This window comes from Anabas testudineus, chromosome 14 (assembly GCF_900324465.2).
Source record: "Anabas testudineus chromosome 14, fAnaTes1.2, whole genome shotgun sequence".
NCBI lineage: Eukaryota > Metazoa > Chordata > Actinopteri > Anabantiformes > Anabantidae > Anabas > Anabas testudineus.
Genome location: NC_046623.1, coordinates 8328735 through 8347481, shown reverse-complemented (window position 1 = coordinate 8347481; position 18747 = coordinate 8328735). Strand labels below are relative to the sequence as shown.

Sequence of the window (18747 nt, the reverse complement as noted above, 5' to 3'; positions counted from 1 at the left end):
CCTACCACCAGAACAGAAGCTGCATTTCTGACACGTGTTAGAATCTGGTGACCTCTCAAGGCTGTAGTAGTGATGACAGGAGCAGTAGTCTGCGCCAATAAAGTAAACTGACCAAGTCAAAACCAGTCTGCAGAAGACATTATACAAATGTTTTCATATACTGAATTCAGGAAAACCTGTGAAAGTTCACTTTTAAAATAAGCAAAGGTCACGTTTGCATTAGATGTTTCTCATCAGGGAGCGCCGGGTATGTCCTTAACGTCCAAAAACATGTTGGGTGTTTTTCCCTCACCCAAAACATTTGTAACATTTGAAAATATTTCCATTCCATTCATGTTTAACTTGTTCTTCATTACCATTCATGTGTGCATTCTCCTGTGCACAATATAAACAAAACAGAGACACACTAAAAACATTGCTCCATTGCGCAACCAGTGGGCAAAAAGCCCACAACGTACCTTTAAGGTGCAACACGCCTACTAAAAGCTATTACAACAGACCTAAGATGATTTGTGGGATAGCAATACAAAATGATGTGAGGTGACTAGGGTTGCATGCTTAGCAGCATTTATAATAACTAAAACGTGTGTGAGCAATCTGACAGTTTGTGGAAGGTCATTCTGGTGCTGTTTATTGACGATGGTATGTCCACCAAGACCACAGGGGCTCAGAGAGCCTGTGAGAGTAGAAATAGTACTATTTGAAGTTGGAGGCCTCTTGTAAATGCTCTCTCTAGATGTCCTGGGGAGGGGGGACCCCAATGATTCTCACAGCTGTCCTCACTGCAGGGTCTGAACAGTCTCTTTCAGTACAGTTTCCATACAACTAGTCAAGAAACTCTGTGCAGGCTAAACAAATAATTGCTGCACAGATGATGTAATACTCAGTGCCATCAAGAGCTATAATAAAATTGTTTATTTGTCTATCTATAATGTTTCTTCCTGTAGAGACACAGAAGTTCGATGTTGTTTTAACTCAATGAAAATCTAGTAGTTCATAAAATCTTGTTTGTAGACAGTTTATCTGTTATTTACTGTGAGGAGCAGCTGGATAGTGTAGTAGTAACATTGCCGCCCTCCATGCAGGAGACTGGGAATCCCAGCTGTGGCCTACGCTCAGTTGTAATAGCTTTCCCTTGCACCTTGTACTACACTTGTAAGTCACTTTGGATAAAAGTGCCAATTGACTAAATGAATATACTGCGTTAAACTACCTTCTGTTGTGCAGGTGTTGCTTCTCTCGTGTGCACTTTCTGCAGGCTGCACCCAGCAGGAGGTGATTTTGAAGCTTCCCTACTCCTGTGAACTTCAACTCTCTGGAAATGTCCATCCTGACAACTTACTTAATGTACTGTGTTATTATTATCATGATCATAACCGATCTGCTTTGCTTTAAAGTTCGTCTTCTTGGCTTAGATATTTGCTAGCTTTGTACCTCACTTGTAAGTTTCTTTGAATAAAGGCGTCTACCAAATAACTAAATGTAAATAATATCTTTGGAAGTGACATCCATCAACATTATTTATTCCACAGTCAAACTGTGGATTCATTCTTTACTTGTTGTCCACTTCTCTTTCTATCTTATTTTCCTATTTAAAGTCTTAATTTGAAATAAAATAAAAATGCTGAAAGACACACAGACTGTCTCTGTGTGTGTTTTGGGAAACAAAGAGTACTTGTCACATAGAGACCTTCCAGAAACACAGTGAAGATTAAGAAACAGTGCAGTGGTGCTTTCTGCTAGTAATCCACACTACGAGTTTCCCAGAAACAATGAAAGCACACAAACCCTTTTGCGTAAAAGTGCATGTACCCAGAGACACCACTTAAACTTAATGAAATAAAAAAAGTGAAAGTAGCCTTATAAAACACCAGTGAGCTCACAGTGTCCTCGTGTTTTTCAATCTTTAATGTTTAACTCCAGAATTTACGACGCTATGATTTGTTTATCTTTTATGACTTGTTATACAAGGTGCATCACTTAGTTGCAGGTCAAGAGGTGCACAAAAGTTGTTCTTTAACAGAAATGTGTTAAATGTGTTAAATGTGTATTAGTTTGTTGAACTGCACGACAACAATGCAATGCAGTGCTGTAGCTACTCCCATTAGGCCTCATCTACAGTGTGTGTGTGTGTATGGGCCAACAGTGGCCTGAACATTTAAAATAGAATATACAAGCACACACACACACACACACACACACACACACACACACACACACACACACACACACACACACACACACACACACACACACACACACACACTCTGTATTTACAGAACACGGATGAGTCGACCTGGCATTAAGCCCTTGAGCTGTATGTGACACATAGTCCCCTTCGTGAAGGCTTCATCCTGCACTCCAACCCCAAATAAAGACATAGGCCGATGCATTGTTGTCATCAGTCCTCCCCCTGGTGTCAGGGCTGGGAAGATAAAGTGTTTTTCTGCGGCTGGTGTTTAGGAAAGCCTTCCAGAGGACAGAGTCCTGGGAAATGTTTGCATGATGTTGTCGTGCTGTATTATGATCATGGAACAAGCTTTGGAAAGTGTATTTGTCTTACCTCATGCTGTATCAATTCAAAGAGACGGGAATGTGTGTGAAGTCAGGATATCAGACTGTTTGAAAAGTGTAATATCGCTTCAAATCTCTACACATGTTTATGTCACTGGTTTGCTTTTTTAACGTGCCGACTCAGTCCCACTCAAAGGCGCTGCGTTTTACTGAGGAATGCGATTGCAGTAACACACAAGCATTTTAGGTAACTGAATGTGATACTCAGCAGTTATGAGGGAAATGTGGCTGAGAAATTCATGGTTTCCTGAAGATAGATCTAAAGAATTAAGTGAGCATCCGATTTTTTCTTTGGTGCTGTCGTGAGAATAACATTTGTAGTTAATTTTCTCTCAGGATCACTTGATCACTAATGATATTCCTAAAAGCATCAGCTGTAGTTTGTTTTTAGTGCTAATTGGCTAATACACACTTACACGCTAAACTTACTGTAGATGATGAGCATTGTAATTACTGTTATTATATCTACTTAGCACTAGGAGTCTTGTTCGCTTGGCTGCATGTTGTGTTTCCTGAGTATGTAGATGGTGGCGTAAGAAAGCCATGGACAGCTGATTACAGTCTAAAACTTTTTTTAAATGAACATGAACCCAAGAGGTTTCACAGTTTACTCTGTCAGCGTTTTTCAATTCCTTTTAGGATGTTGAATGTCAGAAAATATCGCCACAAACAAAGCCATGCTGTGACTTTACAGCTAATGTCAGTCTTGTGGGGGATCAGGGACGGAGTTTGTCACCGCATCATGCTTGCTCAGCTGATCTAAGCGAAAAAACAGGAAGCTAAACTTTCTTTGGTTTCTTGGTCACTTGCTAAATCCAATACATGAATTTTCAGTCCACCTACTGCAGTGTATTTCACTGCCTTATAATCCTCAGTATAAACAGTTTGGGCTGACAGTGTTTTAGTCTTGATGACAATAAACTGAACTCTAAAATCAGAGAGTTCAAAGTTAAAGTTGTCCCTTATTGAAATTTGTGATGATTAAAGTGAAATACAGTCTGATTGGAAAGAGATACAGCAAGTCCTGTGACTCAGGCGTACCGGCTTTCCTTTAAACTGTGGGGTTGATTTACACCTGAAGCAAAACCACAAATAACCAACATTTACTGTAGAAGAAAACTAGGAGTAGGTAGGTTATGTTTATTGAGACGTTTTCCTAAATATGCATCACGCCAGCTGTTTCTTTGTGTCTGCTATTTATACTTTCGCTAGTTTAATTACAGCAGAAGCCTCATTTCTAAGACCTTAAGAGCCTGCTGGTTTCCACAGATGTCTCTGTGAGTTAGTTTATGTTTGTGTATATTCTTCATGCTCTCATCGCTCTTCGTCAGCTGACTTTTACATTCTGTTCTTTTCTGCAAATCTTATTTGGCCATGACCTCTGTCTGACACCAATCATCTTGTTGTTCTCAGAGCTTAAAGCAGTTTCTTTTTGGGCTGCTTTCAGCTGTTGCTTCAGTCCTGCTTCACCTCCACCTCCTGCGTTTTATCGCGGCGCATTACCAGACACGAGATGCTCAACAGTTACGCTGTTGATTCCTTCATACCTTTACATCCCATGAACACTATTACATGATAGGGATACGTTTTGTGGTCTTCTGCATATTTTAGTGAGTAAATGATAAAAGATCAATTCAACCTTCTACAAACTAAACAGAATAACAAACAGCTCCACACAGTCATTCCTGGCTAAAGTCGCCCACACAAATAGCTCAACATTACTTTTTTTGGGATTATTTGTCACTTTGTTGACAAAACTGTTTCATTTCAAGTTTAGGTCAAGTTGACAAAGTACGTGACTGATTTTTCCACTTTTTCTCCCTTTTAGGTCATTTAGCAACATCCAGTTGTGTTGGATACTCACTGATATTTAAATACCAAAATAATCCTCCCTTTGAGGAAGCAGACGCCATTCAACACACTCATTTCAATTTAAACTTGATTTCAATGCATCAGCAGTCGTTTTCAGCACCTTTTCCTTTTAATTCACTTTTAAAAATCATATATTTGTCGGTTCTTTTAACAATCGGTGGTACTCATAGATCTGTAAACCTTCAGTGATGCTTGATATCAACAACACACATCTATTATTATCTGTTTGTTCGGATCATGTGTCACCCAATGACTTTTCCTCGCACAGCGGATGAAAGACCAGCTGTTGAGACGGTCTCTTAGAAAATCCTTCATCTGCCACAAAAAAAAAAAAAAAAAAAGTAAGTGCAACCAAAGACAAAGAAGTGGAATCACTAAGCTGGGTTAACATACATTACATTTTCAGGTAGGCACAAAGTCAGAGCAATAAGCCTTCACGTAACACTAGTATGACCAGCTTTGACCATCCATTCTGAAAGAGTTTCACTCATTAAGGCGTACCTAATGGTGTCTTAAGACCTTATTAAATATATAAGAACTATAGCTAAAATAGCTTAATAGGAGAATGATAATAAGAACCATAGTCACGTTAAGCAAGAGTTTCAAAAGTATTTTGTCATGGTTGTTGGTTTCCTATAAAAGAAACTTAAATTTATAACCAAGCCCACCTCGTCTTTCTGCCCTATTTCATATTTTGCTTCACGACTTCCCTCCAGTTAACAGCTACAAGAAAATCCACATTTGCGTGATTAATAAGTTACATTTTTATACATACACACATACAGAAGGGAGCTTGGAAGTTGCTTGGCACATTCTCATGCTTGACCAACCTCCTACAATCTAAATAACTATACAAGACACAGTAAAACAGGTCTTCTCACATCGATGTCTCCCTGTTCAGTCAAGATGCTTCAGCGTGTACAGGAGATGAAACAGGAGCCTGCATGGCCACAATTAACACTTGTCTGCATAATCATCCTGCAAAGGGAGGGCATACACAACCCAATGCACTAATTAACATGGAACAGTTCAGCTGTACATACAGTATCTTCACATACTGATAAAGTTTAGATTCATAATTTAATCTGTATATACTGTATCTTAATATGCTGGTACCAGGTATTCACAGTGACTCTAAAATAAAATTACAAGAGGAAGTTTGTACAAGAAATGAGAGTCTGAGTGACTGGCGAACATTTGGCATCCCTTTTTTTTGTCAGAGTCCAAAGTCTATAGTTTGAGTTGCAGTCCGTCCATTCTGTTTGATTTCAGGGGAATTCAGGTGAGCTGCCTGGGCTTTTTGGTGGCACTGAGGAGAAGCAGTCCATCTCCTCTGAACATGGCGCCATCAGCAGTGGACACAAAAAGGTGAGGTAAGGTGGTGTCAGGGGGATGAGTTTCTTCTTATGTTGAGCAAGACATAACCTGGGCAGGCTCGATAAAGTACAGTATGTGCCCTGTCCAGTGCTGATATTTATAAAAAAATAAAAGAAAAAAAGTGCAAGAACAATACAGAAACACACACAAACACACATCAGGGTGGAATGGTAAGATTTCACCTATTGACCTTACCGCTACCACTCATTAGTCACACAGTTACCCAAAAAAGTCACTGTAGACATCCGCCAAACACAAAACACATTTAAATACAATATTCTGTATTTCACTATTAGTTCAAGGTGTTTTGTTCAGACACCTAAAGCTATTTTGCCAGCTGAAAAAAAAAAAAGCTGCCTTTTGGCATTTTGTGGTTCAGGCCAGCAGGAGGAGATCTTCTACAGTATGGCTGCTACAATAGTGAGGTTAGAAGTAAACAGCTACAGGCAATCATGGAAGGAAGCTGAAGCAGTTCTTTTCTGCCATCATCTGTGTCTTCAGGAGAGGTATAAGCCTTTTTAGCATCCCTTTAATACTGTTTCCATACACACTTCCAGGAGGAACAAGCATGCTCAGTTCATGTTTTTTTTTTTTTTTTTTTACCATTTCCCGTTTGTGTCCCTTTCATTCATGGATTTTTAAAAATGGTCTCTCCTCAAAAACTCCAGAATATCTTAAATACAGTACTACTGAGAAATGAAGAGGGTAGAGAACGATGTCCTTATGGAACAGACCTTGCTCTGAGGCGAGTCATTTAGCATCATTACATCTTTTGAAGTAGAAGGCTGCCTACAGGCCTGTCATTGTCATCTTCCTTTTTTTTTTTTTTTTTTATTGTTGCGTTTTATTTCAAGGCCTTTCACACTAGCAGCGCCAGGCAGAATCACACTCAGACATTGCAACTACACATCTGGCAGAGAGGATAGCAATACTACTGTTCACATATATTATTGGTGATATATATATACACTTTTGGTCATTTCAGATAAGACACCACCAAACATGCTGTACAGTGTCTCTCAGTCTTAACTGCCACTTTTTATGCAAGTGCTATTCAGCCCAGCTTGTCAAGTATTAGAAGCAAGGTACAGTAAGAGATGCACACATACGGACGCTTTAACACACATTCACGCACACGCACACACACGTGGCACACATCCACGCACACACACAGAGAACAACTCTGGCATTGCACACCAACACAGCAGTTTGAGAGCTGCACATTGGTCAGTCTATGAAGGTCATGGGATGTTGAAAATGTCATTTTTCTCTTTTATGGTGATTTGCATACTGCCTCACCAGCAGGCAGGTCCAGGATTCAGGACAGAGACTGTGGTAATGCACAGATTGAAGAGAATTGGTGTGTGTGTGTGTGTGTGTGTGTGTGTGTTTGCTTTCGCAGATATGCACAAACAAAATAAGTGTAAAAGGACATTGTAGGATTTGCATCTTTCTGCTGATTTGTGTATTTGTGCGTGCAGCTGTGAAGCTAACAGGGCTTGTTGACGTTGCACAGCAGCTCTGTGACTTTGATGAGGCGGGCCACTGTGCTCTGCGACTCCTCCTGCAGCCGCTGGTTGTTCTGCCTGAGGCTCTGCACCTCGGCCTGCAGCATCGCCTTGTCCTCTTTCTCCTGAAAGACATCGGCACACAACAAAACAAAAGCCGTCGCTCAGATCGCTGTGGCAGGAACGGGAGGGGAGCGACAGGTACAGCGGTGGCGTTAAGGAAACTAGTGGGCACACATAAACACAGAGCTTGAAATAAAACAACACAAACAGTGTAGAGAAGCACATCACACTGCAGCGAGGAAGAATAAACTCACAATGTGAAACAGTGCATAAGAAAGTAGAACTGATGATTTGAGTGACAGAACTGAGTTTGAGTAAGTATTTGCTGACCTTTCACTGTTTCATATAATAACCTAAAATCTGTGCTGGTCAGACCAAACAAATAATTATTTTTGCAATATTTTTCTTTCTGTCCTCAAATAATCAGCTCCAGAAACTGTTCTGTTCTCTTAATCCTTATTGTTGAGAGTTGATTGACAAAGACGTAATATTAATTATATGAATCAATAACAAAAATAATTATAGTTTCCGCTCTAAGCAAATACAAATCCATATACAAACCCAATTTAAAGAATAGTTGTGATATTTTCCTGAAATGCAATAAAATAAAATCTGTGATTTGTGAATTAGCTTGAACCTGTATTTAGAAAATACAATTAGGGAGGTCAGTGTAAAACTAAAAATCTTTTCTTTGTACTTTTGTTCAATAATTTAAGGTTCAACCAGCTTCATAGATTTTAGTTTTTATCGCATTTTAGAATAAGTTCCAGCTTTTCTTAAAAGGGGGTTTGTAATTACATTACATTTATAGTACTGACAGAAAAAAATCAGCACAAGGGTCACTTCTGCCTCTTAACTACATCCACCAATAAATATCATGAGACGTGGTTGAAAGGGAACTTTGTGGTAAGGATCTTTTTGTCAAATAGCTGAAACTGAGAATAAGCCTTAAAGTTCAACACACACTGAATTATTTCATGTTTATGTTGCATGTGCAGGAGAATTTGCAAATGTTCCCACTCCTGTAACATAAACTGAGCAATTTATATGTTTCTTATGAACCTGCTGCTGACGTTCTTATGTAGTTCACTGAAAACAATTACTACAGAAAAGAAGAAACATTCATGAAAATTAAAGCACCTTTTGCAGGTCATCCTGTAGCTTCTTCAGCATGGACTCCAGCTGGGATACCTTCTCCTCTAGGTGGCCTGGAGAGTCACTGCGACAGAGAGAATCAGTCTCACACTTTCAAATACATACTGTTAAAACAATTGCACAAATGGAAACCAAAGTGACAATATGGCTGAGTTTCCAAATCAATGCGATGGATGTCTTCACTGCTATTAGCTACATTTTAAGAGGTCTGATTCTTTTTTTTTTTCTCTTCTCTTGAACTTTTCAATTTGCTCGATTGGTTGTGAAGTCATCTGTCACTCTTTCAGCCTCAGAGCTCAAGACATCATCCGTGCTGTCTTTAATGAAACCTGCGATACTCCAAGATCAATTTACAGTAATTGCTGCAGCTGACATGCAGAGCCATTCTGAATGAGTGAAGTCATCCCATGATGCATTTCGCCTGAGTTATTCCTAATGACTTTGCCCTTCAGAACAAAGCAGAAGCAGTCTACTAGTGATTTGAAAACCAGGATAAGTCTTTTAAAGAAATGAACGTGTTAAATTATTTGGGTCTAATAGTTTATTTTAAGTTAAATAATAGATGATATGGATGTATATTTCACCTTTAGGGTTTGTTTAAAGCTCATTTGTGTAAAATGAGTGTTAGTTCTACTTGAGGACAGACTTTTCTGAAGGTGGATGACGGTATGTCTTAGTATACTCATCAGATGCAATGTGAATATCTCTATCATTTATTAAATATGCAACACTACAGTATGCATGCACTGATAAATGTAACAAATAAAGTAGTGATAATTAGTGCAGTTTGTTAGTTAAAGAGTATTAGCTGGAGCTAATCAAAACTGACAGTACATTGGTGAACACACTGTGAACTGTGAATACTAGACGTCTTTTTTTTCTAAGTCTCATTTTCTGTTGTGCTTTTGACCAATAGCTCTGCAGACTCTATTATATGTTCAGGCACAGTGTGGAGGAGAATAGATGCACCGAAGGAGCTGTGAAAAGCATGAAAGAAGAATAAAATGGATCGGGGTGGGAGTTAAACTGAAGGGTGAAAATGACAGTGAGTCATGGATGCTCTGTGTGTGTGTGTGTGTGTGTATCACTGAGTCAGCAAGAGGGCTTTCTTCATGGGGGAGAAAAACCATCACATTGACTCAAACAGTTGGAAAACGTCTGATTAATTGAGAAAGAATAAAGGAGCACGGATTGTATTGAGCTGAGAGAAGGAAAGTGTTCAATGACTCAGACAAAGAAAACCAAGAGACGAACAACAGAGATCTTTAACAGTCTGCATCACTCTGTATGCAACATATTGCAACACACCTGTCCTTTGAATCCCTTAACTTGCCATCAGTCTGGTCAGCTCCTCCTTGAGAGGATTCTCCAGCTTTGCGATCTGTCATAAGAAGAATTATTATTAAAAAAATTAAATAAATATGAGGGAGATAAAGTTGGGAATGGACTCTTTCTCTCTCTTGTATAGCTCTCATTCATTGCAATCAAGATTTTTTGCTTTTTTCACAACATCTCACTTCAAAACAAAAAAAACTCTCTGCAAGTTTTTAAAAAGCAGGCTACACACAGATTTGTTCTCATACAGCCACAAGAGCATTGGTGAGGTCAGACACTGGGTGATAAGGTCTGACTCACGCTTGTCTTTATGATTTGTCCCAAAGGTCTTATATGGAGTTGAGGTCAGGGTTCTCTGTGGACCCACACCAAATTGAGAAAACCATTCAAATTGTGCGCTGGGGAATTTTAATGAATACTGAATCACATAAGGGCCTCTGCCAATACTGCTGCCACAAAACTTAGAGACACTTCTGTCCAAAGTGTTACCGTGTATTTGGAATCAAGACGTCTTTCTATGGAAGAAAACCCAGGATGAGACAGACACAGTGAGAAGTCGGGGTCTCTCTTGGTGTTTTCTAACCACTGAGGCAGCCTGTACAGTAAGTGTAGTGTGCATGTGTAAGCAGCTTCTCACCCTCTCGTGACAAAGCCTCCAGGATGCTGCGGCAGGCTGTGGCCAGATCAGCGATGGACTGCCACTCCTCCTCAGTTGAATCTGTTGTCTCTGAGAGAACTGAGAGAGAGGGAGGTCGAGATTTATCACACTGCCATCTGACACACGCGTTCCAGGGTAGCGCATGAGTTTAACGTAGCTGGGACAATACAGCAGATGAGCGAGCCTGCAGGCATTTATAGGAAGCCAAGTTCACTTTGGTTCTACATTAACAAAGAGCCACCACTGGGGGATGCTGCTGTGTCAGTGCTGGACAAGAGTCAGAGGCAGAGATCACAAGGACAAGCAGGAAATGTTATGATGTACAGTTTGTAGTGTTCCTGCAGATTTTATGAGATATCTTTCTGACTGTTTAATCCTCTTTAACACAAGTTATAATGGATTTTAGAGCAACAAAAGTGTGAGACAATGTTAATTCAAATGGAAAAAAAATACATTCATGATGCTACGACTGCTCCTTTTTAAGATCTTTTGAGGCTTTGCATTTTATTATTTAGTTTGAACAGCTGTGCTGTATTTAATGGCCTCCAAACATGTTGTGAAAGAACGTAATGTAAAACAACTAGAGGCTTCTGGAGCCACCCCCACAAAAATCAGAAGAATCTGACGAGAGGATGAGCAAGCGTGCTCTAGTGGCGGTTAAATGATGAGTCTCATAGTCTCAGCGGAGGCCGAGCAGATGGTGTAAGAGGGGTTTCTTGATTTGGGGCTGCCTAAAACTCCACCCCTCCCACTACCCATCTGTCCCCCTTTTATCTCAGCCCTGGCAGGGGGTGGCAGCAGAGCAAGGGTGATATCAGATTAGCGGAATAGGGGGCAGCGTAGATAAAAGAGGAGGGACAAAGGGGATACAGTGGGGGGCAGAGCGAGAATAATGAAGAGAGGGGTTTAAGGAAGAAAAAATCTGTAATCTGTATAAAAAGATATGTGCGGTTCAAATCAGGCAAAGATGTTTTGCAAATTAAAATTGTTCCATGTTGGCATCATTGAAGCAGTCGTGTCAGCTGTTTGAAAAAGGGTCATAATATCCCTGTGTGATCTTGGTCGCATACTTTCACATTTATTTTTAGCTATTTTTCACCATGGGAATATGCAACCTAACAAACATTAGGTTAAACATGCAACCTGCAGGAACAGAGAAGCACTCACTCTTAGTGATGGAGTTGTGAAGACTCAGGGCTCGTGAATTTCTTTCAGCTCGGTCTACACTTGAGAACCGTGAGGAGTCACTTGCCGAAGCTTTGTCATCACCAAACTCAGCCCCTATGAACTGAAGACAAGATAGAAAGAGAGAGAAAAAAAGGAAACAACAGTGTCAGAGAAGAGCTGGAGTGTTGAGGAGAAGACACTCAGATGTCCTTTGGTCTCAGGCTGTCACCTGTTCGTCCTCCAGGGGAATCTTAGGCTTGACAGCCAGGATCAGATCAGGGGTGGCGTCTCTCAGCTCCCCAATGTTTTCGTAGATGTGGCGGTCCTTCACCTTCATCCCCACGTTGTCATACACGTGCCTGTCCACCGGGCAGGAAAGGAGAGATGTGGTCATGGTGGTGGAGAAACACAAAGCAAATCTGCAGCTGATGCTTTGTGACATGTTTTATCTAATCCAGAGGTCAAAACTGAAACTGGAGCCCTTAGACTAGAGTTTGGCCTGATTGAAAAGTGCAAATTGCACTAAATTAAACTATTTATCTTATGCTGAAAACAATTAGTCAGACATATACACACCATGCTACATCTAGTGTTCAACCATATCCTATATCAAAGTCATTTTCACACTAACAGGTCTCAGATAGTTTTACATTAGGTACACAATTCAGCGTCACAGTCAAAGTGACACACAGGTAGGTGTCATTTCTCTGTGAACACGTCCTCTGCAGTGGAAATTATGCATCTGTGCTGAGATTTAATTGCGATGCGTCAGCTTCAGCTTGAGGATATTTTGCAGCCATGTTGGATGAGCTGATGTTTCCAAACCTATTTCTGCATTTAGCAAAGTAGCATTTCCTGTTTCCTGTTTCCTGTATAACATTTCTTTAACATTCACATCACATTAATAAAGGAACAGTGGAACGAAGTTTAGTATCACTGACCCGTCACACGTATCGCCGTAGGACGGCTGCCTCTCCAAAGAGAAGCTGCGTGTGAGCTGTGAAGTGCTGCCCTCCTGGCTCTGATTGGCTGGTTGGTCCTGCAGAGAAGTGGCCCGTAACAGAGGCAAGCTGGGTGGTGTGAGGCCTGAGCCATGACTTCTCTCACTTTGCCCCTCGCCACACGACTGCTCGTTCCCCTCTTCAGCCTCCACCTGCACCTCCATTGTGTCCACCTCAATGACCCCACCCGGCTTGAGCTCCTCCTCCTTCGCCTCCTCCTCTTCCTCATCCTCCTCTTCCCTCTCGTCCAGCACCCAGGCCTCTCCGGACTGATCCTCGCCAGGCTTACACTCTGCATCCTTGATGGCTTTCTGATAGAGCTCTGAGAAACTTCTGCAAAACATAAAACAATAGCTTGTTTGGTAAAAAGTAAACTACTTCGCCTCTCCTTTTTGGCGAGCTTGGCACTTCGCTGCTGAGTCATAAATGAATCTCAAAGTCAAAAACAAAGCACAAACAAAGGTCTATATTTGTCTAAGCCTTTATTATATACCTTTGTAATCACAGAGCCTCCAATTTCTATCACGAATTATGACATCCTTGTGACTGTGCTTTGTTGTCACCCAACAAGAAGTTCAGAACTGAAATATAAATAAACCAGGGGAGTTCTCTATGGATCTTTCTGCTGCCAGCTTTGAAATGTTGCTTAAGTTAACCGAGACCTGCAGTGGTGTCCAGTTAAATAATAGTTTTATTTATTTTAGCAATTCTGCCCACAGCTGTTTCTGCCTTGTCGCTCACTGCAGCTGTGAGGAAAGTGTGCTGGTGACAGTGGGACACTCTCTGTCACAGTGATTAAAGATCATTAGAAGGATTGATTGGTTTTCGGCCAGCTGGTGTTGCACTGACTGCAGGCTGTCATCAACAGCAGAATGAGCTTTGACCCCAGAGTGGCACCTCGCTTGTTTCCTGAACTGACTAAGTCACTAACCCCCTCCTCTTTATTTGCAGTCAACCTCTCTGTCACCCCTCGTTGGGGCTACTCTTCAGTTCCTGCTGCCTGCTTTATACCCATGAGCCCCTTCTCCAGTCTCACAGAGTGTCTGTTGACCCAGATGTGCCCTCGTTAGTGTTCCCTCTCTCCCTCCCCCTCTCCTGCTCCTTCTCTGTGTAGCCTCACCCACCTGCGAGGCTTGCCGTTCTTTTCTGGAGGGATGACAGTGATGTGGATCTTGTGCGCAGTGCGGAGCAGCCTGGTCCTCTCCTCGGGGCTCAGGTGAACCAGAGAGTGTCCACAAAGCCGCACCACACGAGCCCACAGCTGCAGGCCTCCGCTCTCGGCGTAGCAGAACCGCTGCAGCTCTGTCACAAAGCCCTCCTCGTTCATCAGGAAGCCCGGCTGCCCGACACCATCGCGCAGAGGGGTCACCTCCAGCGCTTCACAGCCCCGTGTAAACAGCTGCAGATGAGTCCAAGATGATGAATGAATCAGAAAGGTATAAAACTGCACTCCACTGCAAAATTTCAAATTTAACCGCGATCACCCACCTCAAGTCTTTGCACCACCTCTCGTATGTCCTCTGCCTGGCTCTCCATCACACTGATTGTCACCGACTCCCCGCGTTCATAGAAGATATCCAAGTAGGGCCCCCCCTCCTTAGTCTCTATCACTGCCTTCCAGCCGATGACATCACGGCAAGAGCAATTAAACACCACCCTGCGTGTGCACCTCTCAATGAGCACCACTGACTCAGCCGACAACCCGAGCAGACATGGGAGCTTCTGCTCTCCAGCCTCTCCCTCATCTCCAGTGTTGACCAGAACTGCCCAAACAAGCGCCCCTGCGCTGTGCAGCTCGGCACCTCTGGCGCCCTTCAACTTGTCTTTGCGCTTACCTCCCAGAGAGAGCAGGGGGAACTTGGTGGAGGAGTCAATGGGTGTTGTGGTCACATAGTTTTCTGCTAGGTCCTTCAAGTATTCCTGCCGCGTGCGCGTGGCCATCGAGCGGAACTTCTCGGACTTCTCTGCAGCATTTTCAGCATTGACTGCCTTCGCCAAGAGGAAGTCTCTGAAGGCAGGAGAGCGAGGGAACCGGGCGCCCTTAGGAAACAGTGGGCCAAATAATGGCATATCTTTAGAGCGTGTCACAGCCACCCTGCGAGGGAAAGAGAGGAACGACAGCGTAAGAGACAACAGGGTACAGTGGACACATTCGATCTATGTCTTCTTTTCAAAGAGTGTTGTGTGCTTTTCTCTAGAATTACAAACATTTATGTGTAGTCTGTGTCAGTGGTGCACAGATTGTGTTTACCCCTGACCTCCAGGGTACAGTCTACAATACTTTACATAAATTACATGTATATATAATGAATTCAATGATGTGTAAAATCTTCTGTGAACTATTTTTGTCTTTTCGTGTTTCAGCTTGTACAATAAGGAAAAAAAGTGTGAATAAAAGGCAGGTTAAAAAAAGATTAGTAAGTAGAAAGTTCAATTTCAATTCCTCCGTATAAATAATAGCATTTTGCCCAGTGTAACAGCTAGAATCAATTCACACCTGTAATAGGTGTTGTCAGTACAGGGCTCATGAACCTGAACGATGATGAAGACATGTTGAAAATGAGAGCGAATAGACTTTGGAGTGAAGGGCAGAGCGCCCGGCTCCTGGAACACGATTGTCACGATGTCATTACCGATGTGCCGCTTCCTCAGCAACTGACGAGACAAAGAAAACAAAGAGTGAAATCTTTAAAACAATCAGGCAAAATCTATAATAGTAAAGTAAAACTAACGAGCCTCAACTCACTGAAACTGTTTGTCATGCTTTGTGTTCTTAAAGACTACAAATTTTGGACAATTGATAATTTAATTGAATAATTTCTTTCTTTCTATGGATGTGGAAGTAGAATAAGCAAAAACTGATGGGAATCAAAATATATAAATAACTCAGCTGAAATCAAAACTAAACTAAAAATGTACTAGTGTGAATACAGAGTTAATTGTAAGTTCATCGATAATGCATTAGGAAACCTTTCTATGACTTTCACTTTCTTTAAAATCAACAAAACTATGACTGAACATAATACTGAAGATACTGCACAACATGTTAAATAAAAATACAAAGCCCCAGGCTGCAGTCACCACAATTTAGACTAGTAAAAGAGAAATCTGCTTTTTTAACCTTTAACCTTTATCATTATGTTTCTTCCAATTGATTTCTTTTAGGACTAAACCAAAGACTGCACACAGTCAGCGGAGCAGAGGCGACAGTGAATACGGTACCTTCATGGTGGGAGTGAACACTGGGGGGCAGGATTTTTGTGTCATGCTTGTTGCAGTGTACAGAGGTTTTTTCTAAAACATTTACCAAAGCATGACAGTCCGAATAGAGAAGAGTGACGGTGGCTGTACCGAGAAGGATGCATTTATTTTTAAGAATAGAGGTGAAACATTTGGAAAAATGTCTCTGCAACACAAAAACTGGGAAGAGGAAATCACATGTCTCTACCCTCCTAGCCTTTGATTTACCTGTTGTGTGTTGTTGGCTGTGTAGGGCAGCATAGTGGACACATGAAACATAATCTCATAGTCCTGGTAGCGCGTATAGAGGGAATGTGTCCCGGTTGAGTCGGCTGCACATGCAAAAGACACACACAAACACACACATCGCACAAAGAGGGAGACAGGTGAAGATTTAGCGAAATCACTCAACGTCTCTGAAACTCAAATCAAACTGTCACAGCCAGGGTGAAATCTGTCCCATTTTCTGTTCTCTGCTGCTCACTGAAGGGAAAACAGCTCGGAGATAATCAGCAGTGACTATGCTGTTTTGCAGGCATTACTCAGATTACATGTAGCTAGATAGGAGTTATCTTAGGCTTTCAGTGTTGCACTGATGCCCTTTGGATAATGGTACTGCGACAAGGTGAGATGCAGTCAATAGATCCGGGTGTGGTGCGTGTTTTCAGCTCACTCTTGTTGTCCAGCTGAGCTCGGTATTTCTCCCAACCCTTCAGCCGCACCCGCTCCCCGAGCAGATCCAGAAACTCCTCAAACGCAGGTCCGGAGCTCTCGTTGTTGTACATGTCTTCCTCGGAGCTCTGCCCAGCCCGGCAGTACATCACTCCAACCTTTCGCTGGAAATTTAGCTGCACGAGAAGACAGTAAAACAGAGAGTTCACGTTATACAACATTTACCAGCTTTTCGAATGTTCAAATCCTTTTGATCTAAGGGAATATCTTGGGCATTTCACTTTACAGCTGAAATGCTTGGTTATAATAGCAGATTTATAGAAGTTATAGCTTTTAGTTTACAGCTATAGAAAAATAACAAAACAACAAAGTAACAAACAATTGTAGATCACGATCACGAAACACAAAAAATTAACAATTGATTTTTAAACATATTCAAGGTCAAGGTCAAACTTTACTCCACGAAGAAAAAACCTTGTTTGACAATCAGCTTTTGCACATATCCAGGTGTGATTTCCTCCCTGGCCTGCTGCAGCACTACCCAGAAGTTTTCTCTGCTGGTGGGGAAATGATCCTGGACTCCTACACCAGTTCAGTGGGGTTCAGATCTCTTGATTGGGCGATTATTCATCACATAGCATATTCGAGCAGCTACTTTATTCTCCAAATAACTCTTACACAACCAGGAAGAATGCTTGGGGTCAATGTCTTGCTGCAAAATGAAGTTATCCCCAGTCAGTATGGAGTAGCATACATGCTGATAGAGGATGCTTTGCACACAATGCCCACTCTCCCATTGCCAAAGCATCCCCAGATCATCGCATTCCACCTCCATGCTTCATTCATCGGTCATCTTTTGATCTTTTCACTCAGGCATCTGTTTCTTAAGAAGAACACTTTGTTTGTTGTTTGTCCTCTTGGACAGATCTTAATGTCTTCTGTCTGTCTGACCTGAAATCTGTTTCTCATAGAGAATAACTGTCATTTCTCAAGACAACTAAAGACTGATGAGTTTCTAAACTGTTTTAGTTTGGCCATTTTAAATTTTAATTTACACTGAAAAATGACAGGCTATGGAGGAAGAGGAATGTGCATGCACATTTGAATACACCTTTAACACTGCTCGACTTGCAAATGATTGTTGTTTTGTAAAAGGTCATCTTTAAAGTTTTAGGTTTACCTGCTGATTAAGATCTTGAGTTGAATGAGGAACGTCTTTTCTACGTCTTCGTAATCATTTTTTTTTACATTTCAGTGCATAAAACCGCACTGGTTTTCTAATTAAAGCACCTGAGGTGTAGCTAGAAGCTTATTGCACAGTACACAAACTATTTTAAATTAACATAAGAAAATATTATGAGCTGTAGTCCTTCGTGCCTGACAATCGAAAGTAGTTACAAGAAGAATGTACAGATATAACTGAGCTTTCACAACCAAACGCACCTCATTGACCACTGTGGACAGCAGATAATAGATTCACTTACGTTTAGCTAAGAGCATTATGAGGTTCTTTGAAACTATCTGATGTCATGATAAGCTTTCTCTCTGACACATCTTTAGTCTCTGCAGCCATATCCTTACTCACCCCCTGTTCATCCAGCTTCAGCAGGGTGTCCCGAACCTTGGGGGAGTTTGAAGCAAGGCGAAGACAATGTAGGTTTAGTTCAGGCATGATGAACTCCAGCAGCCTCTTGGGAGACAAGCCTCTTGGGGGTTGTGTGACGAGCGGCAGACGGCACTGACTCCTCCAGGATGGAACCGCGCAGTGTCTTCATCTAAGGAGAGGTTTCATAATAATCGCATGACTGTGAATGAAACCTATTCTATACACAATGAACATTAGGAGAGCTTTGAGAAAGTGAAAGGTGCTGGTTTACCTCTGTGGTACGAAAGATGATTCTGTAATTGTACTGTGCTCCGCTGGATCCTTCTTTCTCCTCACGACGAAAACTGATGGCCACTGGACCGAGGCGGTCGTCTATGCCGAAGAAATTCTGGTGTTCTGTGAAGACAGTACAAAAAAAAAAAATACAACTGTAAAGAACAATAATGGAAGTCCTGCACTGGGTCAAAAATCTGAGACAAATCTGGGGTTAAAATAATATGATGTTCATAATGTGTGAAG

The 18747-nt window shown here is 41.6% G+C and overlaps 1 protein-coding gene across 1 annotated transcript in view; it reads right to left on the bottom strand.

The window, feature by feature from the left end:
• Positions 1 to 5195: 5195 nt before the first annotated feature.
• Positions 5196 to 18747, bottom strand: part of zmp:0000001168 (signal-induced proliferation-associated protein 1) — a 28966-nt gene continuing 15414 nt past the window's right edge. The window contains 15 exon segments of the mRNA XM_026370747.1: positions 5196 to 7456; positions 8535 to 8613; positions 9858 to 9930; positions 10522 to 10620; positions 11710 to 11830; positions 11939 to 12068; positions 12651 to 13043; positions 13835 to 14109; positions 14199 to 14805; positions 15208 to 15365; positions 16179 to 16282; positions 16624 to 16798; positions 18208 to 18333; positions 18335 to 18397; positions 18500 to 18624. Coding sequence (XP_026226532.1) covers positions 7313 to 7456; positions 8535 to 8613; positions 9858 to 9930; positions 10522 to 10620; positions 11710 to 11830; positions 11939 to 12068; positions 12651 to 13043; positions 13835 to 14109; positions 14199 to 14805; positions 15208 to 15365; positions 16179 to 16282; positions 16624 to 16798; positions 18208 to 18333; positions 18335 to 18397; positions 18500 to 18624 — 2672 coding nt within the window. The 3' untranslated portion in view covers positions 5196 to 7312.